Consider the following 24,485-nt stretch of genomic DNA (forward strand, 5'->3'; position numbering starts at 1 on the left):
CACTTAGTCAATGTATTGAATTTATTAAGTTCCAATAAGTATCCTGTGACATACCACAAAACCTGGACTTCTGGCCAATAACCATGAATATGACACTCTATTACCCTAAAACTATTTTCCTCAATAAAATGTGAATCAATTTTACCTGCACAAGTCTTACATGTAAGTACATGAAAGCAACTGTAAACCTTGTTAGTAAGGTATTAGCAATTTGAACCTATTGTATTCAGCTGACAAATATCCGAATATCAGTAGTATACATAAGTGGCATAAAAACAACGCACTAGTGTGTTTATTTGCAAAAGATACAGACAGATGCTAAAACTATAACTCATTGGCTCACTCAGAGGAACAGGAGGGCACAAAGCCATCATATCATCTGCTAATAATGAACAGGTAGTTTTGATGTTTGGGATCCATGCCTAATGCCTTACTATCTTTGTTCCAAAGAACAAAAATCACATTTGACATATTAATATGCCACAACTGCTCATTTAAGAAGCTTATTTAAACAAAACAAAAGCATAGTCTAATAAATAATAAAAGTATTCATTTAAGCATTTCACTTGCTAGTTAATCAAATGTCTTAACATATCATACCTTACAGGAAGCAGCACAGAATGGTGCTAAGTCAAGGGTAAGCGGAAAGTCTACATGTCTGTTCACTTTACGGAGACTCAAGCCAGCCTTAAAAAGACAAAATAATTTTTTCAGTAAAACAAACTTAGTTAAGTTTAAAGTACTAAGTTGTCAATTAAAACCAAAAGAATTCTAGAAATTATTATTCTCATAGATACAAATAAAACACGATTAATAGTAGTCACATCAAGTTTCACATATTAAAAATTAATTTCATATATTGCTATTAGAAAGGTTATTTGTTCACATGGGATTTTTTTTTTTACCATGAATAAGGTAAATAATTACTTCCTTTGTGGTTTTTACAACAATTAATGGAAAAGTAAGTTTAATGTGCTAAAAGCTAGTCCTCTGACACATACTGTCACGGAAATATAGTCGACAGAGTCCAGGGTACCTAACTCAGTGACTAGTCAAAAATGAACTTGACTGTGGGCAACCTTATCTAGGTCAAGTCAGAAATGGGTACAAACAGATCTTTTTAGGTTCTTTTCGTTTCTAAAATTCAATGAAATTCACTCACCATGAAAGAACTCGAACACTTGCAATAGTTTTCAATAAAAGTAAACTTCACATTGCAGAAATCAAAAGAACTTTTATGATCTTCAGAAGACTCTACCTCCTTTTCTATTTTTACTTTCCAAAGCTAACCTTGAAAAATGTTTCCGTAACTTTGGCTATGGAGAATCATGAGCTTTTTTGTTGGTTTTGGTTTTGGTTCTTTTGTTGTTTGAGACAAGTTCTCTCTATGCAGCTCTGGCTGTCCTTGAACTGACAAAGATTTCCCCTGCTTCCCTACTCCCCTCCTAGTGCTGAGACTAAAGGTGTGGGCTTTAATCACTAACAAATACCTGTCTTCCCCCCCCCCCCCCCCCCCCCCCCCCCCCCCCCCCGCTTCTCCTTCCCTCCTCCCCTTCCTTTACTAACCACTTCACCAAATGAGCAATTTTCCTAGTCTTCAATTACTAATTTTATTTTAAAATACAAAACAAACAAAAAACCCCTAACTTAAAAAAAACAGTTAGTGCTGGGCGGTGGTGGCACCCGCCTTTAATCCCAGCACTCGGGAGGCAGAGTCAGGTGGATCTCTGTGAGATCAAGGCCAGCCTGGTCTACAGAGCGAATTCCAGGACAGCCAGGGCTGTTACACAGAGAAACACTGTCTCAAAAACACATACAAAAACAACAACAATAAAAGAAGATACAGGGCTGGAGAGATGGCTCAGAGGTTAAGAGCACTAGCTGCTCTTCCAGAGGTCCTGAGTTCAATTCCCAGCACCCACATGGTGGCTCACAACCATCTATAATGGGATCTGATGCCCTCTTCTGGCATGCATACAGAATACTGTATACATAATAAATCTTTAAAAAAATAAAAATAAAAATAAAAAAATAAAAAAAAAAGAAAAAGAAGATACAGTACTTAATAGTCTATATTTCTTTCTTCTTCTAGAGAAATTAAAAGCCATTTTAAAAAAAAAGTAGTCAGGGCTGATGGCACAGCCTATAATCCAGCTGCCTAGAAGGCAGAGCAAGAAGACTGCAATTTCAAAGCCTTTCCAGACTACCCAGAAAATTCCAGAGTAGCTTGGGCAACTTCCCAAGACTCTGCCTTTAATTTGAAAAAAGAAAAGAAAACAGGACAAAAGATGTAGGCCTAGCAAACCGAAAACCCTGGGTTCAAACCAAATACCAGAGAGAAAAACAAAGCATCACTAGACAGGACACAAGGTTAAAATGATAAATAGTTCAAGAAAAGCCACCTTTCCTTTAACACTAAAACCATCTAGGTGTCGTTCACGTCTGTCTGTCCCCCCAGCCTTATGGGCCCTCCCTCAAAGCCTTCCTGTGCTGGATCCCTAGTCAACACTGCCCTGCCCAAACACCACCTCAGCCTGGTCATGACAGTTCAAAAAGCTGTGTGGGCTTTGCCTTTTTGCTTCTTTAATTCCTCTTAATACATGTAGTCTCCATTCAAACACACCTGTGATCACATGCCACTTAGAGACATCACTGAGGTTCCCACCACTTAAATCTTCCAATATTGTTAATCAAGCTTTTTCCCCCGGGTGGAGGACATCTCACATGACAATTTTCTTAATTCAAGGAAATGCTTGACAATTTCCCGTAGGTCTTATGGCTCTGCAAACATATGAAACTGGCTGTAGTGTTAGTAAACAGACTCTTACCTGGTGGAATCTTTTAAGATGAAGAATTAGGATAGCTGGAACAGCAGATATAAGGAGTTGCTTCCTGGCATTAGTATAAACTCCTCCTGCTTTCTTTTCTGTATAAAACACAACCAATTTACTTGTAAAATTCCATTGACTATATTACTTAGAATGTGCTAGACATCTAATAAAAGCTATTTATATAGTACTATACCATATGTTTTGTGGGGTTTTTTTTGTTTGTTTGTTTTGACAGTTTCTCTGTGTAGCCCTGGCTGTACTGGAACTCAGAGATTCGCCTGCCTCTGCCCCCCACGTGTTGGGATTAAAGGTGTGCACCACCGCCACTGCCATTGTTTTACATTTAAAGACAGGTCTCTGCATGTAGTCCTGAAGCCCACTGTGTGGACCACAGAGATCCACCCGCCTGCCTCTGCCTCCCCAGTGCTAGGACTTCAGCATGTGCCACCGCCCTCGGCTCTCACACAGGGGCTGGGGATCAGAACTCAGGTCTTTATGCTTATTTCAGCAAACCCTTTACCTGCTAAGCCCTCTCTCTCCCCATCTAAGCAACAGTGTAGTCACTGAGATTATTCTTTCCACTCATTAATGTGAGTGATGTATTGAAAATCCATTGGTGAGAATTCCCACTTTTCTCTAATCAAGCAAACACTGGATTCATGGCATAAACATATTTAAGAACTTCAAATACATATCTTGGATTTATAAGAAATTGAGGGGATTTGTGAAGGCCAGTAATCTCAAATCCCACTAGTGATTAAGCTGTAAATTTTAAGGAAGGTTTCAAATCCCTCAGATTAGAATATATGAGTTTGTATTTTCAAGACAGAGACATGTCCTTCTTGCTCTTCAGTTACTGCAACATCTACTGGGAATCTACTTGCCCATCCAGTGTCCTGAGTGCAGAGACAGGAAAGGAAGACAAGGCCTGTGCCAAGTGGCTCAATGCACACAGGTTCTGGAGCGCCCCATCAAGGAACTATAAACTACTCGTCCCTACAATGCATCACAAGCCAGAAACAAAGCCAGCTGCATGTTTACCTGCAGAACTGGTTTCCTTTTGACACTTCTGCTTCTTTTCAGTACAGTCCTCACAGAGAAGCTTATTGTTGCCCATCAGCAACTCCATGGATGTGAACTGGTAGAGACAGGACTGCACTGAGCATTCTTTAGAAGTAGTTACATAGCTCTGAGAAAGAGTCTGAAAAGCATTTTGGGCACTATGAAACCTCATATGTTTTCCCTCTGAAAAACACAAGTTACTGGGGACACCGAGTGGCTGTTTTTCCCTGTCACAGTCTCTATTTCCAATTACAGCGCTGCCCAGACGAAGTCCAGCAATTGCCTCAGCCACGTCTGCCTCCCCACTGGGAGTCTCCGTGCTGTGTGGTAGTTCACTTGCCAAGGCGAGATGCAGGTGCTGCTCTGTGTGCCCCCAGGAATCGCCGCTGGATCGGAGCACAGTTTGCTTGGAAGCACTCTCGGACTCAGAAGCTTCGCTGTCGGCGTCGGCACTGCTTTCACAACGGCTGCCTTCTTTCTCACTGCCGTCGGTGGGGCTCTCGTTCAGGGACGACTCGGTACTCATGACGCTGGCAAACCCACTCCCTTCAAAGTTTTCGTTCTTCTGATGCATAACGCCAGTTTTCTCTTCTCCAGAAGGTAATTTTCTTAAAGGTTTTCGGTCATGACTTAGTTGATTCTGGAAGTTGACAAAATGTTTCAGAGAAAAGAATTTTGTGACCTTATTGAAAACAAATGCCATGAGTCCCATTTAACTGCCCCAATTACTAAATAAACATTTCTCTGAGATCCATTTCAAATATCTACCTAAACGAGAATCAACAGATGATAGACTAATTTGCTCTAATTTAAATCTAATCTATTACCCGGGAGACTAACAGCAGTGGCTGCCATGTGTGGGGAAGGGAATGGGATTTCTGTAAAACACGGCTATGAGAAAAACTTAAGCCTTTCACATAGATATAAGACATCTATTTCCATCACTATGTATTTGGTCTAGTAAAGAGCACAAAATAAAAGATGAATAACAGCCGGGCGGTAGTGGCACACACCTTTAATCCCAGCATTTGGGAAGCAAAAAGAAAGGAGGATCTCTGTGAGTTTGAGGCCAGCCTGGTCCACACAGCAAGTTCCAGGACAGTCAGACTATAGAGAGAGACCTTGTCTCAAAATAACTAAACAAACAACGAACAAAAACAAAACAGCACAAGCTAAAGAAAGTCATTACAAACTCAGATTTTACTAGCCAGTGCTTTAGAAAGGCACATCAGAACCTGCAGTGCCTTCATCCTTTCCACCTATGAAGCTCCAATCAGCACTTCTATTCTCCATTGTTAGAAAAGGCACATGGTCAAGAGTATCAACCACCCTAGGGATCTTACGAGCAGAAATGAGACAGACTTTATTTGAAGGTTACACCTGTAATCCGAGCACTTGGGAGGCTGAAGCAAATTTCAGGCCAGCCTGAGCTAAATACTGAATTTCAGGCCAGCCTGAGCTAAATACTGAATTTCAGGCCAGCCTGAGCTAAATACTGAATTTCAGGCTAGCCAGAATTATAATACAAGAAGACTGTCTCAAAAAAACAAAACAAAACAAAAACAAAATCAACCAGCCAACCAAACAGATGGATGGACAGATAACCAGTAAGATAAAATAAAACAAGAGAAAAACCATACATTCTATCTTTTGTAGTTTTGTCCCTATAAGATTTCTAACAGAGTAGCTTCAATTTCATGTCACTTTGACGACTCAGTACAATTTATTTTACATAAAAGGCATTCTCCTTAAATAAAATACAAATCAGATTGATTTCTTTCTATTTTAATAGAATAGTTAACAACCAGACATGTCTCTAGAAAAATTAAGTATTGACAAGATGTTTGAATAGCAAGCAATATGAAAAGATAGACACCAAAAATTACACATCCCTACTTGAATATATACCACCACTTAAAACTCAGTACCTCTCCCTCCTCTGCCCAGCTCCATCTCCCCCATTTTGCTTTGTTTACAGTTTCAGAGACAAATCTTGCTACTATAGCTCAGCCCAGGCCGGAATTACTGTGAAGCTCAACTTGGGATCCTCCTGCTTCAGCCTCTGGAGTGCTAGAAATACAGGCAAGCACCACCACACCTGGCTAGAAGTTGTCTTGCTCAAAATGAAATAAACAATCAACGCTAAAAGTTGGCCTCTAGATCCAATTCGTAGTAGAGAAGAAGTAACAGAGAGAAAAACCTGTCAGAGCCATGGGAACTCAATAGCAAAATGAATTATTGTTGAATGTGGGAAACTATTAACAAAAGGATCACATTGCTTCAGTAAATAGATTGAAACGAGGGAATCTATAGGTTATAAAAAGATTTAAAAAGTGTGCTCATCAACTGTAACCTGTGAACCCTTTTTTTAGATCATAAAACAGAAGCAGGTTTGATATTACTAATGAGTTACTGACAATTTCAGGTATATGCGGGTACTTTGGTAATGTTTGTAGAGTATCTTCATTTTTTATTTCTTTGTTGTTCTGGGTGTTGAACATTTGAGCATCGGGAGTGTTCCACTACAGGGCTCTATCGGGGCCCCCAAAAAGTAACTTTTAGTGATGTACTTAGAGGTACATGATATATTTGGGATTTCCTTCAGAATAACCTGGGTTGGAAAAGAGGAAATGATGGAATATATATGATGGAACATGATCAGCCATGAAATGATCATTGTAAAGCTGAGAAACAGGATGGGGGATGTTTATTAGATACTGCTGTTTCTACTTGTGAACATCCTTGAGATATTTCAAAACAAAAGTATTAAAAACATACCCCCCACCACAATCTGACTTGCCTTATCTTTAGGTGAGGAATGCATCTTGGCAGCTCTGGGTTGATGGGTATTTTCTACAGCAATGGTGGCATTGTTGGGATCTCGGTCTGTCTCCTGTAGACTTCGGTATTTATTCATTTTTCCCAAAAGTACAGGTTTTGAAACCTACGCCACATGTAACATAAAACATTTTAAGCAAATAAATTTTTTCCAAACTTCCTAATTTAATAGAAACATAACAGGGTAATTTTCTTTTTAAGAAATAATTGTTAGATTATTTTATTAGTATGGGTGGTTTTGGCATGTATGTCTGTGCACCACTTGTATTCATTGCCCATAGAGGCCAGAAGAGCACGATGGATGCCCTGCAACTTGAACTGGAGTTGAAGAATGTGATCATTTGAATGTAATTGGCTCCCATAATCTCATAGGGAGTGACACTATTAGGAGGTGTGGCTTTACTGGAGTGGGAATGGCCTTGTTGGAGGAAGTGTGTCACTGCAGGGGTGGGTTTTGAGGTTTCCTATGCTCAGGATACTGCCCAGGGTCTCAGTTGACTTCCTGTTGCCTGCAAGATGTAGGACTCTCAGCTATTCTTCCTCCAGCACAACATCTGCCTGCATGTTGTCATGCTCCCTGCCATGATGATAATGGGCTGAACCTCTGAAACTGTAAGCCAGACCCAATTAAATGTTTTCTTTGTAAGAGTTGCCATGGTCATGGTGTCTCTTCACAGCAATAGAAACCCTAACTAAGACAAGACAGTTGTAAGCTCACAAGCCATCTGGGTGCTTGGAATTGGACCCAGGTCCTCTGGAAAAGCAGCCAGTACCCTTAACTGCTAAGCTTTCTCTTCAACCCATTTTAAAAAGGTAATTATCTTAACACCTTCAAAATACAAGTGTTGGGATAATCTTTTTGTATACTGTGTAAAGATGTGTCTCTGTTTTACCTCACCCACCTAAGGCACCCTCTGGTTGGTTTAAAAAAGAGCTGAACAGCCAATAGCTAGGCAGGCAGAGGATAGGCCGGATTCCCAGCAGAGATAGGAATTCTGGGAAAGAATCTGAGGCGGGAGATTCGCCAGCCAGACATGGATGAAGTCGGATATAAAATACTGAGGAGAGGTAACAAGCCACATGGCAGAATGTAGATTAATATATATGAGTTGTTTTTTTTTTAAAGATTTATTTATTATGTACACAGTGTTCTGCCTACATGCCAGAAGAGGGCACCAGATCTCATTACAGATGGCCGAGAGTCACCATGTGGTTACTGGGAATTGAACTCAGGACCTCTAGAAGAGCAGTCAGTACTCTTAACCTCTGAGCCATCTTTCCAGCCCATATATATGAGTTTTAATTTAAGTTTTAAGAGCTAGGTGGTGGGGGGGGCTGGAGAGATGGCTCAGAGGTTAAGAGCATCAACTGTTCTACCAGAGGTCCTGAGTTCAATTCCCAGCACCCACATGGTGGCTCACAACCATCTGTAATGAGATCTGGCGCCCTCTTCTGGCCTGCAGGCATACATGCAGACAGAACATTGTATACATAAAATAAATAAATCTAAAAAAAAAAAAAAAAAAAAAGAGCTAGGTGGGAACAAACCTAAGCAAAGGCCAAGCTTTCATAATTAATAAAAAAAGTCTCCATGTCATTATTCAGGAGCTGGTGGTTCAAAGAAAGTCCGACTATATACAATGCTTAAAGATCTAATTCTAGTAAGAAAATATATATACTTCATACACATGTCCACATACTTGATATCAAACATACTATACAAACCCAGTTCTGTGTAAACCACATGACTCTGAGATATGGATAATAAGCTCAACAGGTGCTTAAATAAATGAATGAATGCACGCTCTTTGCAGGAGTTTCATGATTATTTCTCCTTACCCTTTCTTCTATAATAGGAAGTGAAATATCAATGAAGGGATCCTTCATCGTGGAGATCTTAAAAAGAAAAAGCAGATTGAGAATTTCAGCTAGAATTCTAACACAGATACACACTGTTGGTAAAGAGCAAAATAAACCAAACTTCCCAGGTGACTTAAAAATCCCAATATGAAGTGTTAAGGAAAAGCAGAAAGCTGGCGGTGGTGGCGCACACCTTTAATTCCAGCACTTGGGAGGCAGAGGCAGGCGGATCTCTGTGAGTCTGTGAGTTCAAGGCCAGCCTGGTCTATAGAGCGAGTTCCAGGACAGCCAGGGCTGTTACACAGAGAAACTCTGTCTCCAAAACAAAAACAGACGAAAGGAAGGAAGGAAGGAAGGAGGGAGGGAGAGAGGGAGGGAGAGAGGGAGGGAGGGAGGGAGGGAGGAAGGGAGGGAAGAAAAAAGAAAACACAGAAATGAAAATGTTTGACCGATTTCTTAGAATAATTCTGTTTTAGAAGATATCTATGTAAGAGAGAAATCAGTGTCTGTGCCCAAAGTTCTATAAATCTTAGTAAAAGTTATAGTCACATTCTAGGTTTCAATGTCATAAGCAAGAAGAGGGAGGGCAGAAAAACTGAACATCCAGACTCTTTACCTATAAAATCTGATAAAAGTTTAACCTATCACACTCAGCCACATTTTTAGAAATATTTCTTATCAAGCAGTTGAAAAATCTATAAAAATTCATGCATATTTTATGATGTTAAAGATAGTATTACAATAAGAATTGTACTAAATTCAAAGACTAAGTCAAGAGTACAGACACAAACACACTCCTTCTGAATATCACGTAACCACACACACAAAAAGAAAACCCTAAATCAAATGTGATAGTCTTATGTTGCCACATTTTAGAATACTGCACTGTGACAGTTACTTGTTTTTCACTGGGACAGTTACTCATTTTCACAGAAATTTCTCTCTCACCTCAGTCTAAACTAGAAGCTATTACATCCGATCATATTCAGATAGGCTTATCTGGCATGGCATATACCTGTAATCTCACCACCTGGGAGGCTGACACAGGAGAACTCCAGTTCAAAGCCAGCCTGTGCTACATATACACAGCAAAACGGGGAGAGCAACCGAGAGAAGTGGACTCAGAATAACTTCAGGAAAGTCAAGAGGAAAAATGAAACCACATAAACAAGCATGTTTACTTAGAAACACTTAAAAACGTGCTCACTTTTTAGAAGTAGAAGGTACATTTTACAAGAATTACTATGCAGAGCCCTGTCATAGTCCTTTTTAATGACTGTTCAAGGCAGCATGTAGAAGAAAACCTCTTTGCTGCCATTATCACGAGCTGTTCTAAGTCAGGAAAGTTGAACAGCGAGCTGACTTCAGTGGACACGCACTCCACTCAGGAACACAAGAGTTCTGGTCATCGTTATCCATCTGATGGCTACAGGAAAGTTCACTGCGATGACTATTGCCACAACAGTCTTTTTCTCTTTTCTTCACTAACAGGTTTCATGTGCTATCAGCTTTAGCATCTTGGAGCTTGAGCAAGTACTTGAGTCTTTATAAAGGAAAGGCACTAGCTACTTCTGAGACATCACTAATATCCTTTAAGTGGTTGTATTTGTGTATGAAGCAATGTGGGAATCTGAATTGTTATTGTTATTGAAAAGTAATTGTTATTGAAAGTAAGCCTATCAATTTATCAAATAGCTATTGATAACCACTGTGATACTTGAGAACTAAAACACAATACAACAAAAACAATGTGATTGAGGTACATACATTTGTATGAATTCTAGGTACATACATTTGCACATTCTTCACACATAACTGTGCTAGTTAATTCACCAATAAAGATCCGATCTATGAAGTTCATCTTCACGCCTTCTTTTCCATAGGCTGTAAAAAGCATCCATTTTTTTAATTAAAATTTTACAAAAGTCACTGATCCAACAGTTACATGCCATTATTTGTTTATTCAAATGTCATCTAGATAAAGTATAGCTTCTATATTATATCCAATAATGTACATATTATGTTAGATCTTTCTCCTTTACAATTTTTAAAAATTTTTAAGACTTATTTATTTATTTTATGTATACGAGTGATCTATCTACATGTACACCTGTACACCAAAAGAGGGCACCTGATCTCACAATAGATGGTTGTGAGCCACCATGTGGTTGCTGGGAATTGAACTCAGGACCTCTGGAAGAGCAGCCAGTGCCCTTAACCTCTGAGTCATCTCTCCTACCCTCCTTTACAATTTCGTAAAGGAGATATATATATATATATATATATATATATATATATATATGAGTATCGAGTACCATGATCTGTAGGAATTAACATCATGTAGGGATCAATCTCATGTCATCAGAGTTGGCAGTACACACCCTTACTTGCTAAGTCATCCTGTCAGCCCAAACTATTTAGGTAAAATAAATATAGCAATAACTACTAACTCATATCACACCCCAGCTGCTCCCATTAATCTTCTTGATGCCTTTGTACCTAATATAAAGTTAGACAGAATAGGGAAAATAGCTGTTCTTGAGGCTAAAGATTCTAGAACCTGGCTATGAAAAGGGGATATAAAAAACAAGTATGTGGCCGGGCGGTGGTGGCGCACGCCTTTAATCCCAGCACTCGGGAGGCAGAGGCAGGCGGATCTCTGTGAGTTCGAGGCCAGCCTGGGCTACCAAGTGAGTTCCAGGAAAGGCGCAAAGCTACACAGAGAAACCCTGTCTCGAAAAACAAACAAACAAAAAACAAACAAACAAAAAACAAGTATGTGAAGCACAGTATAGGAAGTGACCCTGGGCAGCTGATAGCTCATGTGAACATATACACCCATGTGCTTGATTACACCAAAAAGTCGAAATGATTCTGTATAAGAAGTACTTACAGAACAAAGGAAATTGTGCTAATGGTTTGTTTTAAAATAACCGGGCACTGGAGGAAACTGACCAAGCAATATGCTATGGATGTAGTTAAGTTAGGTGACACACACACACAAGAAAATGCATTGTGCTAATCTTTCTGCTCTGACAGATATTTAAAGTTTTCTCAATAAAACCCAAGACAGAAAGTCTATTAACAAAACTGTTCATCTTGCTTTCTATCCTTTGCAAGCCTCTACCTTCAGAAAAAGGTATCCAAAACACTTAATAACAGAGAAGACATACTTTAATACCCTAGACATTTTATAGTAACTATTAGGAAATACAGTGTTTCATTTAGAAAAATCAAGGGATTAAAAGGAGAGCTGACACAAACAGAAAGAAACCAGGGTTGTTGCTCTCAACACACACTAGATGGCAGCATCACAACACAGGTAATAAGGTACATGTGAGAAACTATGCCCTCCAGCTGCCCCCCACTTCCAAGACAGGGTCTCACTATGTAGCTCTAGCTGTCCTGGAACTCACTATCTGGACCAGGCTGGCCTTGAACTCATAGAGATTCACCTGCCTTTGTCTCCCAAGTGCTGGGATTAAAGGTGTGTGCCACTGTACCTGGCTGAGAAAGTGAGGTTTTTTTTTTTTTTTTTTTTCCAGAGCTGAGGACCGAACCCGGGGCCTTGTGCTTGCTAGGCAAGCGCTCTACCACTGAGCTAAATCCCCAACCCCAAGAAAGTGAGTCTTAAACCTGTAACTACAATAAAATGTTAGAGCACTTCTTTATAAATTATGGTCATAAACAGTATAATACTACAAAAATAAAAGTTAGAAATAAAACACCATATCTTACAGTGTCCTCTAACAATGATTACTTCATACTAACAGTATTTCAAGGCAGAATATACACTAAGAGTAGGAATTGGATGTCACAGGCTATAAACTCAAACTGCAGTATCTATACAAGCTATGCTTAATCATTGGCTTGTCTTACATTGACGGACATGTAGCAAAAAGTTGGAGCAGGCAAGATGTGCTGCTATTATTAGTCTCTTAAACACACAGTGAATCTGCAATGTCTTTAGAGCATATAGACATTTTGTCTAGATAAAACAAGGTAATGTGACTGCCCTCTGAATTGAACTCGATACCCTCTCCACAGAGGTGGTGAACCAATGCCTGACACGGTAAGTATCAATGTAGGTGAGCAATGCAGGCACAGGAAGCAGTAGACTCAAACGGGGAACACGTTTCTGATGGTAAACTAGACAGAGCAGCAAACTGCTTTCTTCAGACAAGTGTCTCCCAGCCTAAATCAGAGGAGGCCCTCCTCACAATAAACAGTGGTGAGTGCACACTCACGGCTGCCCCGGGATGCAGAAAGTAGAGCCAGTGTGGGCCCGTGCCTAAACAAGTCCCCTACACACTCTCCGTAAGGCAGGGAACACTGCGGAAGGGGGGCAGGAAGTATGTAAGAGCAGAAGACAGGGTAAAGGGCTACAAAATGCCATTTCCTAGATGTGATACAACTATTGTAATCATCAACTCACATCAATACTGCATCAGGACCACACAGGACCAGCATTATCAGTCAATCAAAGAGCTCAGGAGGCCTTATCCTTTACCTCTGAACTACTGGCTAGCACTAGATTCTGGAAAAGGCAAACCACTGTCTTTGGGATTCGTGAGGAAGAGGAGAGGCAGACAGAGATGATAGGGCAGTAGGCAGTGAGGGTTGTTGTTATGAAAAGTGCAATATGTGAAGTTGAAAAAAAAATTTAGTTAAAAAAGAAATCGAAGAAAAAAATAGGTGCTACTCATATACCATGGAAATGCTACTGCACAACCCCCAAAAGAGGGCGCTACTTTCAACAATCTTTGAAGTCTCCCTTAGACGATTCCATGTATGGACATCAGTGTCAATCGATCATGTGATATTAATTTAAGAAAAAAATTATACATACATTGTCACATGTTCTTTCTGTCCCAATGCATTCTTTTTTGCGGACAGACTCTGAGTCAGCATTTTCAAATTTTCAAGCATGGTTTCATCAGAAAACTGTTGACACCCACTTCTTTAGTCACATGACGGCACCTATTAAACACCCTTCTCAAACACAAAGCATCAGAGTAGTACCTCCTTGAGCAACATTTGCATGCCCATCACTTCAGCTGCCTCACCTACCAAGCCAGGTCACAAGTTCTTCACCAGAAGGTGACAGAAAGCCAGCAAGTTCTGAAGGCTTCTGGTCAAGTTGATCACAACACAAAGCAAGCATGTCCACCCCTCTTCCCCAGTCACCACCACTTGTCCTTTAGAGAGTAGTCCTTTTTAATTTTTGTTTTAGATTTATGTGTTTAATGTATGAGTGTTTGCATATATGTAAGTACACCATATGCATGAAGGTCAGAAGGTGCTGGGTCCCTGGAAACTGGAATTACTGAGGGCTGTGAGCCACCCATGTAGACACTGGGAAGTGAACGCAGGTGTTCTGCAAGAGAAAAAAGTGCTCTTAACCACTAAGCATCTCCTGCTCCTTATTTTGGGGGAAGACAGGGTCTCAACTGTGTAGCTTTGACACTCACAAGAGGCTGGTCTCAAAGAGATCTGTGTGCCTCTATGACCAGCCCTGGAGATTTCTTGTTTCCCTTTAAAAGAGAAGGATATGACCCCTTCTACTGTATCTAAGCCTGCCCTGCCCAGTAACACAATAATTAAAGCCATATCCCATCCTGTAGCACAGCATAGGGTTGTAGCCATAACCCACTCTTGAGAAACCATCCGCGTGGACAGACTTACAGGATCCCTTACTGCAACATTAAAACACTCTTGCTAGAATGCTGAAGTCTCTCAGAAGTTGGGATGAACTGAATCATTCTGACTTATACGCCAACCCACATTGAACAAAATATTAGTTTCCTCAACAGAAAAGATATGCTTTATCTAATTCTTATAACTGAGAGACTCAAGTTAGCAAGGATTCTTAAGAACCTAATTATGAAGACTGTATACAAGGAAAAGGGCTCAGAGGAAAACTAAGTATTTTGCAGTTGACATTTTTTTTTAATCAATAAGTAAAACCGGCATCACAATTTCTTCTTAAATACACAGCGCTGTTTGACTTACTGAGTGATGCAGGACTATTTCCTGGATGATTTGCCTCCTCAGTCACTGCCCACAAGACTCAAGTACTACACAATAGCATCTCTGCAATATACATGCATGTATGCCTTAAACACCACACAATGTCGTATTTGTAAAACCCAATGTAATACTAAAGTAGTATATTCTAATGTGCATTTACAAACACCCAGACAGGTTTACTGTACAGTTCTGAGAACAGCAGCGCACACATTCATAATGCCCCCCGATGGAGAAGTTGACGGAATATTGCAGGTGCAGGCACAAAGTCCAGCTTCATCTCTAACATTGTGGAGAGGGAACAGACATCATTAGGCAGTGCCTACGTTCCTCCCTTATGCCACTAGGGCGGAGTCCAGGAGATGCATGCTCCTTTTAAGGTTGCTCCTTTAGAGACTTAGTTCACATAATGCTCAACTGCTCCTCTGTAAAGAAACTGTTCTAGGTTATTAGCATATATTCATTTTATAAATAATGTGGTTTCATTGTATTTTCACACATGTGTCTTTCAACATATTTATCCCCGTAACACTTTTGTGCCCGCCCCCCACTTCCACTGATCCCCTTCTTCCTTTTCCCTACAGGAGCATGGGTACAGATTGGTTCTTTACATATGCATGGGCTTAGACCAGTGCCTAGACCTCTGAAAAAAAAGTCTCCTTCCTCCAGCAACCACGAACAGCATTTATGTACTTGGGGAAGGATGCGTTTTCTGATCCCTCCACTCTGTACAACAGGATTGTTAAGGTACTGGAAAATCACAGCTGCTCAGAGTTCAGGGGTGCAAGGTAGGCCATGTCCAGGGGAAAGTGTTCTCCAACACTCTGCCCTTTCCCCGGATCTTAGATGCTCCCTGAGCCTTGCAGGGAGGAAGGAACCCTTATTTAATATATTGCTCTAGAAAGCACTTTAACAGAGTCCACATACCTTTGACTTTTTTTCTAGTTTCATCATCAGCAGTCTTAGGAGTCGGGTTATTAAATGCTTTTAGAATGCTAGCTTGTATCCTCTGGAAAACAAAGAGAAGAGAACCCAGTGATGGTTAATGAAGATCTCATTCTCAATAAAGGGACTTTCAAATAGCAAGTTACACTATGGTTTCTACCCTGAAAATAAAATATTTGAATCTTAAATAGGTTTTTTTTTATTTGCAAGCAAAGTGCTTTATTATCTATAATGTTGAGACAGATCACAGAAAGTAAAATTAAATCTTACATCCAAGTGATTTCCTCACAACAGATAATGAGGAAGAGTTTCACTCTAATGCTTTTGATATAAATGTTTTGAGTGACATTTCCTTCCCAGGATTCTCTTTATGCATAAGACAAAAGTTTTTGTTGAGTTTACAGTGAATGCCCATGAGAAAGGGGTATATCCTACTTATTGGTATGGATACTTAGTGGAATAAGAAGAATCTGAAATCTAAGACTCCATCCAGCAATTGTGTCTAACATTTTGACCTTGTTATACAGTATAGTCATCTACAGAGTTCAAATTTCAAAACTATGTTTTGAATAAGTTTATGATTTTTGTCTTAGGCCATTTTCATACCTAGCCTTAGTAGCATGCAGCCTGGAAGCTACTGGTCAAACATGCCTGAAAGTCTCTATTTTTCAAATAACATTGAGCAAGCTTTTTATTCTAATTATAAATTTTCACAGATTACCACCAAACCTGTTTTAAGGCATAGTATTTCTTTTACAAAATGGTTCCAAATTACTTTTATGAAGTATAATAAAGGTCTAAAAACTGACTCAAGAGAGCTGAGGAAGTAACTCACTTGGTAGAGTGCTTGTCTGACAAACACAAGGCCTTACATTCAAGCTGTAGTACAGGGGGCATGAAAAAGGCCAGCTGGCTAACACTGCTGACTCCCAGGCCTCACTCAGCATGGCGCTCTCCCTCTCACGCTCCCTCCTATGGATCTATAATAAACTCATCACACACATGCGTGCACACATACACACACACACACACACACACACACACACACACACACACACACAATGACCTAAACATTCATGTTAAAGGAAAAGGAAAAGCCAGGAATGGAGCTGCTTAAACACACGTGATAGAGTGCAGCTAGCTGAGACATTCTGCCTTTAACATGATCTTACTCAACAATGGATTAATATGATGCATCTTTAAAATGGTAAGTCTAATCTTAGTGAAAGCTCTATTAGAAGGGGGGAAAAACCAAAGAAAGCATGAATCTGAAGGTGAAAAGGCTGACCATAAAAGAACTAGTTACAGTAAATGTAATTATATATTCTGCACACACACAAACACGCATGATTGGACCACATGCCCCTTTAGCATTGCATTCAATTTAGCAGTAGTATATTCCTCAACCTTACTGTCACAGGAAAAGTCTTTAAGGAAACAATATGAAAGGTCAGTAGTTTTCAGTCATTTCTCCACGATTCTGGTGGCAGACATAATAACTGCAGCCTTTCTTCCGTCAAGAAAGCCAGGGCAGTGACACGTGTGAACAGCACACTCAGCATCTGTTCATTCCCAGGCAAGACAATGCAGCTCCTGTCTACAGACTCACTGTAACCGACCAGCATGGCTGTTCCGCTTGTAAGGCTAATACATCCATAGACACGACATTTTAATTTTGTCAAACTGTCTATGGCCCTCAAATAGCAGAATATGAGCAACATGTACTGTCTGAGATTTTATGATACTGCACAACAGAGAGAAACAATGCATAGAAAAAAATTAATTAGTTTGCAATGGCATATGACTGTCACATAATAAACATACTTCTGCAGAAAAAAATCTATAAAGCTGTAAGAAAATGTGATAAAATTTTAGCTCAGGGAAATGTTAATGTCTCCAAAACTTAATTTTAGATTTCTTAATTTATCTTTAAAAAACAGGTATAACATGATGTAGCAGCTACCCATTAACTTATTCAAATGATAACATTAAAACAGCTACAAATCCCCAGGAAGCCAGAAGGAAGAACCTATCCAACAGGTAACTTTACTTTCCCTCTCAAGTTCTCACTGGAGCTGTAATAAACTTGTTCAACAGTACTCACAAAACTCCATCCGGGTACAAAGGAAGAAGTCATAACTCAAGAAAGGTGTTAGAAAGTGATACCAATCTTTCTTTCTATTGCTGGTTTTTGAGACAGGGTCTCACTATGTAGCCTAGGCTTGCCCAGAACTTATGACCCTCCATCCTCTTGCCCCCAGAGTGCTGGAATTACTAGAATGTGACACCACACCAAGTCATGACAAAAATCTTAACAGAAGGAAATCGGGTTCCAAATCAAAATACACATAAGAGTATTGAAGAAGAAGGAAGGGAGTATGAAGATCCAAAGGCTGAACCTGGTGAGTGAGTAAGGAAGTCAGCAAACAAAGGGTATGGTTACAGCACACACTGTTTAGTAGAACAGAGAAATCAACTCATTCTTTGTTGTGCTGAAATAATTTCTGAAAAAAAAAATTAGAACCCTACCTCTCTTCACTGAAATCTGGGCATTAATACAATATTACAGTTCAAAGAAAGTGGGCTTTTTTTTTTTTCCTTTTTGGTTTTTCGAGACAGGGTTTCTCTGTGTAACAGTTCGGGCTGTCCTGGAACTCACTCTGTAGACCAGGCTGGCCTCCAACTCACAGAGATCCACCTGCCTCTGCCTCCTGAGTGCTGGGATTAAAGGCGTACGCCACCACCGCCTGGCGAAAGTGGGCTCTTAGGAGTGTTTGCTTAGCTTCTGTAGGGCCCTGGCATGAGTGCAGGGGGGAGAAAGGAGAACTTACCTTGCCCAACAACACCTACTGTAAGCATAGAAGCACTCTGTTGATACGTGACTGCTTTATTTCACATTACTACAGAGTAGGAAGTGTGCTTGCTTTGAGGAGATGAGGATTTTGCTATAGTGCTCTAAGATACTATATTACCTAGAATAGACCGGCCCACAGTGTATGTTTAGACAATGACTCTGAAGCCGAAGGTAGGCTTCCAACAGCAATAAACACTTAGCAATGACTGCCACAAGTGAAAAAGGGAGAAAACAGAACGTTAGTCTATTTTCTGCCTCTGTGACAAAATACTAGCCAAGTTCAAGGCCAGCCTGGGCTACAGAGCGAGACTCATCTTTTAAAAGTCAAAGAAGAAAAAAAACCAGCATCTTACGAGGGTCTTGGCATTTGACATGGGTGGGAGGAATCTTAGGGTGTAACAAGTGTAAATGTGCTGGCTTGGATCCCTCCTCTTCTTCATTCTCACACCTTACTGAATTCAAATTACCCCCAAAGATCCCATTTCCAAGTACCATTATCACGTTACTTTAATGATTAGGTTACGAACACGTATACTTTTAGGGAATACATCAGCAGCACAGCAATGTAGAATATGTGCTGTATATCTGACATCTTTACTATTTTGTACCCTCTCTGATAAATCGTATACTATCTACATAAGATCCCCCAATAAGATACATTTCACTGATGCCATATTAAAGCCAATAAACAACAATACACTCAAGCATGGGACTTGACTAGCACTCCCGGAGAAGCCGGCTTTAGCAGCTGCTCTCTCTGGAGAACGTTTCCTGATTCACACAGTTGAAGTTCTACTCCACTAGCCAGGAGTAGAACCTAAGCCAGTATGGGGCAGCGGAGGTTTACTCTGAGCATTCAAAATAACAACAGCCAGTTTAGGCTTTGCATATGTGAAACTGAAGCGTGCAGATCACAGAGAGCACTGTGCTGGCTTTCAGTGGGAGAAGAAACACTGCCGTCTTCTGACGGAAGTGAAAAAACTCTAAGAGCGAAAGAAGCTAGAGGGAAGGAGAACAGAGGATAAGGGGGTTGTTTGTTCTAGATGGTTGTTTGTTCCTGTGTTTATATGCCTTGGCCTCAATATTTAAGACAACCTTTCTACCCTTCTTTTTGTGTCTTCCTTCCTTCCTTCCTTCCTTCCTTCCTTCCTTCCTTCCTTCCTTCCTTCCTTTCTTCCTTCCTTCCTTCCCTATCTTCCCTCCTCCCTCCCTCCCTCCCACCCTTCCTTCCTATCTTCCTGAGACAGGGTCTCACTACTCAGATCTGCTTGCCTCTGCCTCCCTTGTGCTGGGATTAAAAGCATGCAGCATCACACCTGACTCTTCTTCTGAGAGGTATCTCACTGTAAACTCCTGGGTCCACGCAATCCTTCTGCCTCAGCCTCTTGGGTAGCCGGGACAGCAGCTGGAGACCACAGTGAGTTCTGTCTCTAAGCTACGTTGAGTTGATTTCAGAGCTGAGGGACATTAAGGAAAGGACAAGCGGGGCTCCAAAAGTATAAAAGAAACAATCTTACTGAAGAAAGGCAAAAATATAGACCAAAATTACTTGTCACTGTGCTTTAAAATGACAGAAACTGTTCCAGGTTAGTACCTTGGCCTTAAAGAGAACACGTGACACACATTAAGAAATCTGACCTTTGTCTCCTCTGTCCTCACCGCATCCAACAAATGGTGCAAAAGCTCCTGACTGTCCTGTTGCTGGAAACCTTTAAACCGAGGAGCCCTGGGATGTGAAAACAAAGCAAGAAAGAAAAAAAGGAAGAATCATCCCACAGATCATCAGTAACACGTCAGTCTTACACAAGATCATTCTGAAATAAATTAATGGTCAGTTTACTACTTTCCAATTAAAGAGCCACAATGTTATTCCTGTTCCAGGGCAAATGAGCCCATTGGGTAGGCACTTACCTTTGATCAGGCATGTCACACACAGTACTGACAGTTTTACACACTTAAACTCCCCCATCCCTTAACAGTCTCACTGAAATGTGCAATGTTCTCAAGTTGTAAATGAGAGACCTGCTGTGGAATCATCTTTTTGTACATTGTGAAGATGTGTCATTCTGATTGGCTTAATAAAAAGCTGAATGGCCAATAGCTTGGCAGGATTTTCAGGCACACAGAATGCTAGGAAGAAGAAGGAGGGAGTGGCCAGCCAGAGGAAGAGGAAGCAGCCTGGGCACTACAGAGTAAAGGTAATAAAGTCACGAGACAAAAAGTAGATTGGTTAAAAAAAAAGGGGGGGGGTTAATTTAAGTTGTAAGAGCTAGTTAATAACAAGCCTAAGTGATCAGCCGAGCTTCTATAGTTAATAATAACGGGCTGGAGAGATGGCTCAGAGGTTAAGAGCACTGCTTGCTCTTCCAAAGGTCCTGAGTTCAATTCCCAGCAACCACATGGTGGCTCACAGCCATCTGTAATGAGATCTGGTGCCCTCTTCTGGCCTGCAGGGATATGTGTACTGTATATATAATAAATAAATAAATTAAAAAAAAAAAAAGTCTCCGAGTCATTATCGAGGAGCTAGCAGTCCTGACAAAAAGGTCAGACTACAGGGACCGGAAGAGATATTAAGATATGCAATGTCATAGAGCCAGAAAGAAAAACAGCACTCAAACCCAAGTCTCTATGATTTCTTTTCACCTAAAGAATAAAAGGATTAAGATACATTCTGTATCTTAATATAAATATTCATTTGCTTTTTATTTTATAAGAAATACAGTCACACAGTTACAGACTGTATCTTAATATAACTACACATTGCTAACTATGTGAATATATTCCTTCTAAGGATTTAATAATTAGATTTCCTGTGTGACTGAATGAGATAGTTAAGTGCTACACATAGAGACACCAATGGCAAACACTGAGTTGATTTTGGTAACTTTGCAAGTCTGCAGAAGAACAGTGCTGGGAGTATCACAACACCCGATTTCAATGAATTCTGCAGAGCCACAGTAACAAAGCCAGAGTGGCAGTGACACAAACACAAGCGTGTGCACCAACAGAGAAGAGCAGACAATGCAGACACGAACACACACTTCAGCAACCGTGTCAAGGCTTAGGTCGGAGAAAAGACAGCCTCTTCAATAAATGGGGCCGAGAAAACTTTGTACCCATGTGGAGAAGAATAAAACTAGATGCCATCCTCCACTCTATAACAATCAACACAAAATGCATAAAAGACTTCAACGTAACACCTGAAATGAGAAACTACTAAAAGAAAACCAGGGAAACACTTCCAGATACAGGCATAGGCGAAGACTTTCTGAAACAGCATCTGATAGCTTAGGAAAGAGCAAAACATTTACAAGTGAGATTGCATGAAATTAAACTTTCCACAGAAAAGTAAACAATCAGCAGCATGAAGAAAAATCCTTGCTGTAAACTACTAGGTTAGTATCTAGAATATCTAAGTAAACAACAACAACAACAAAAAAAACCAAACAAACAAACAACAAAAACCCACAGGAAATAACCCAGCAACAAGTGGAGACATGAACACTGAATAGACAGTACTCAGATAACCAAGAAATATAGGGGGAAAGTTCCATACCCTTAGGAACAGGGAAATTCAAAATCAAAACTAGACACCAAAGGTGCACCCAGTCAGATGGCTAACATCAAGAAGCCAACAAACGCTGGCAGAGATGTGGGAGGAAAAACAACCCTCATATACTGTGGGTGGGAATGGGCAGTGCCAGAGGCACTATGGAGATCAGTGCAGAGGTTCCTCAGAAAACTCAAACAGATTGACCATATGACCCAGCACATTTGAGACTGAATGTTTAGGTCAGCACATAAAAGTTATGCACACTCACATTCATGCAACAGCAGTCACAATAGCCGAGTCACGGTATTCAGAATTAGTTTAGGTGTTGTGTCCAGCAATACACCAATGGGAAAAGAAAATGTATTCCTACACAAGAGACTTTTATGCAAACATAAAGAAAAACTTGTGTCGTGGGCAGATAAATGAATGGAACAGGAGATCAAAATGTTAAGTCAGATAAGCCAGACTCAAAAAGAAAACTTTGTTTTTCTCAGATGTGGAAAACTCAATAAAACAAAGTAAGATATTAAAGTGAAAGGGGAATATTTGGAAAGAAGAAAGGACCAGGGAGGGGGTGGAGGATGGAAAATCTGTCTATGACAAACATGATGGAAATGTCACCATGAAATCAACTGTTTGTACAATGAATATAAGCAAATAAAAAATTCTAAAATCTGTAATAAATTCCAATGTTAAGATGAATGTCTTGTCTTAAAGCTAACCCTAGAATGCAGTCTAATCTAAGGTGAATTCTACGAAAAGAACACAGGAACACAGTACAAAACAAATTTACAATAATTTCACTATGATGTGTGTGTGTGTGTGTGTGTGTGTGTGTGTGTGTGTAATCTCATTTGATATAAACAACACTGTTAAAGACTTTGTAAAAATGCACTGCATTTTTCTACTTGGAAGGACTGAAGAGGAACAAGCTAAATGCCACTAAATACCAATCCAGCTCTTATGACCCAGAATCCAGTACTTTAAATAGCATTCCTCATACTCTCAAAATTAGCATCCACCCTACGGTGCACTGATGTGCCTGCCACAGAGCTAAGTGAACTGGTAGTGAATTTAACACAGAAGTGGAAGCACCATTTCAGTGAACTTTTTGCTAGGTAGCTGCAAATAGCATCATCATATTAGAGAATGCTTGTGGGAGTATGTCAGAGAAACTTGGACTAGAAACAAACCCCAATGTTATTTGAGCCTCCACAGCTGGCATCACAAGAGGTAGAAATTACATAATAGACCTGTGCTGTCAATATCAAGCAGTGTTAGTGAAATCAACTAGGACAGAAACAGGAATCCTTCAGGTATCTTCCTTAGGAAGGCGGTCTTCGAGCAGACAGATACACAGGGTGGAGATCATTTCTGAAGCTGCCTTCCTACATCTCTATCTCAACCATGTACAAACTGTTTATTGTCTTCTGAATAATCACTGAAAAAAATTAAACCTAGGGGTTTTTTTCATTCTTTTAGTGAGAACTGGAAAACATAATCCAATAACTTATAAAATTTTTGAAGGAGACTATCTGAGGTACCAATAGCAAAAGACCTTCAAACTTACTTTTAAGAAAGTTAACAGATACCAAATATACAAAGACATTCAGCCTATTGAATAAGAGGAACATTTATAGGAAATGTGCCTTAGTATATTTTTTTTAAAGCTATGTATTTTTTTAAGGATTTATTTATGTATGTATGTATGTATGTATGTATGTATGTATGTATGTATACAGTGTTCTGCTTGCATGTATCCCTTCAGGCCAGAAGAGGGCACCAGATCTCATTACAGATGGTTGTGAGCCACCATGTGGTTGCTGGGAATTGAACTCAGGACCTCTGGAAGAACAGCCAGTGCTCTTAACCTCTGAGCCATCTCTCCAGCCCATGCCTTAGGATATTAATTACCTTCTTTATGACAATATATCTGACAGATACACCTGAAGGGAAGAGAGCTTTATTTGAGCTCAGGATTCCAGAAGGTGCATTCCATTATGGTGGGAAGGGAATGGCATCCAGAGCAGGTTGGTTCGTGGCAGTAGGAGCTTGTCATGCAGCTTATTCACAACTTGGTGGACCAGGAAGCAGAGAGGATACTGGGCCCGGACACAGGGCCAGGCTACAATCCTCTTGACCTAACATCCACCAACTCAGGTCCAAAGCAGCACCAGCAGCTGGGGAACAAGTGTTTAAACACATGAACCTCTGTAGAACATTTCAATTCAAACCTTATCACATGACAAGAATGATGCTGTCTGGGAGCAAGGAGTGCTGGAAAGATGGCTCAGTAGTTAAAAACAATCACTGTGCTTACAGAAGAGCAGATTTAAGTTCTCAGTACCCACATCAGGAGGCCCTCCCAATTGCCTGTCACTCAAATTTCAGTGCTCCAAAGGTCTCACAAGGCACTAGCACACATGTAGTGCACATAAACACACACACGCACACACACATACACACACACACAAATTTTTACAGTATTTTTTTAAAAAGAAGAGGGCTTTAA

General features: G+C 40.2%; 1 protein-coding gene across 4 annotated transcripts in view; it reads right to left on the reverse strand.

The window, feature by feature from the left end:
* The window catches only part of Usp45 (ubiquitin specific peptidase 45), a 64,216-nt gene that overhangs the window by 6,491 nt on the left and 33,240 nt on the right, over positions 1 to 24,485 (reverse strand). For 3 of the 4 annotated variants that reach the window (XM_052718105.1, XM_052718104.1, XM_052718107.1), the window contains 8 exons: positions 20,056 to 20,143; positions 15,546 to 15,627; positions 10,384 to 10,475; positions 8,571 to 8,627; positions 6,694 to 6,837; positions 3,873 to 4,533; positions 2,829 to 2,926; positions 601 to 687 (listed from right to left, as the gene is read on the reverse strand). In XM_052718105.1, the coding sequence (XP_052574065.1) occupies positions 601 to 687; positions 2,829 to 2,926; positions 3,873 to 4,533; positions 6,694 to 6,837; positions 8,571 to 8,627; positions 10,384 to 10,475; positions 15,546 to 15,627; positions 20,056 to 20,143 (1,309 nt within the window). Of the gene's footprint in view, positions 1 to 594; positions 688 to 2,828; positions 2,927 to 3,872; positions 4,534 to 6,693; positions 6,838 to 8,570; positions 8,628 to 10,383; positions 10,476 to 15,545; positions 15,628 to 20,055; positions 20,144 to 24,485 lie in introns of those variants that run through there. The other variant, XM_052718106.1, reaches the window with a different exon arrangement.

This window comes from Peromyscus californicus, unplaced genomic scaffold, assembly GCF_007827085.1.
Source record: "Peromyscus californicus insignis strain IS unplaced genomic scaffold, ASM782708v3 Scaffold_5__1_contigs__length_169319896, whole genome shotgun sequence".
Taxonomy (NCBI): Eukaryota; Metazoa; Chordata; class Mammalia; order Rodentia; family Cricetidae; genus Peromyscus; species Peromyscus californicus.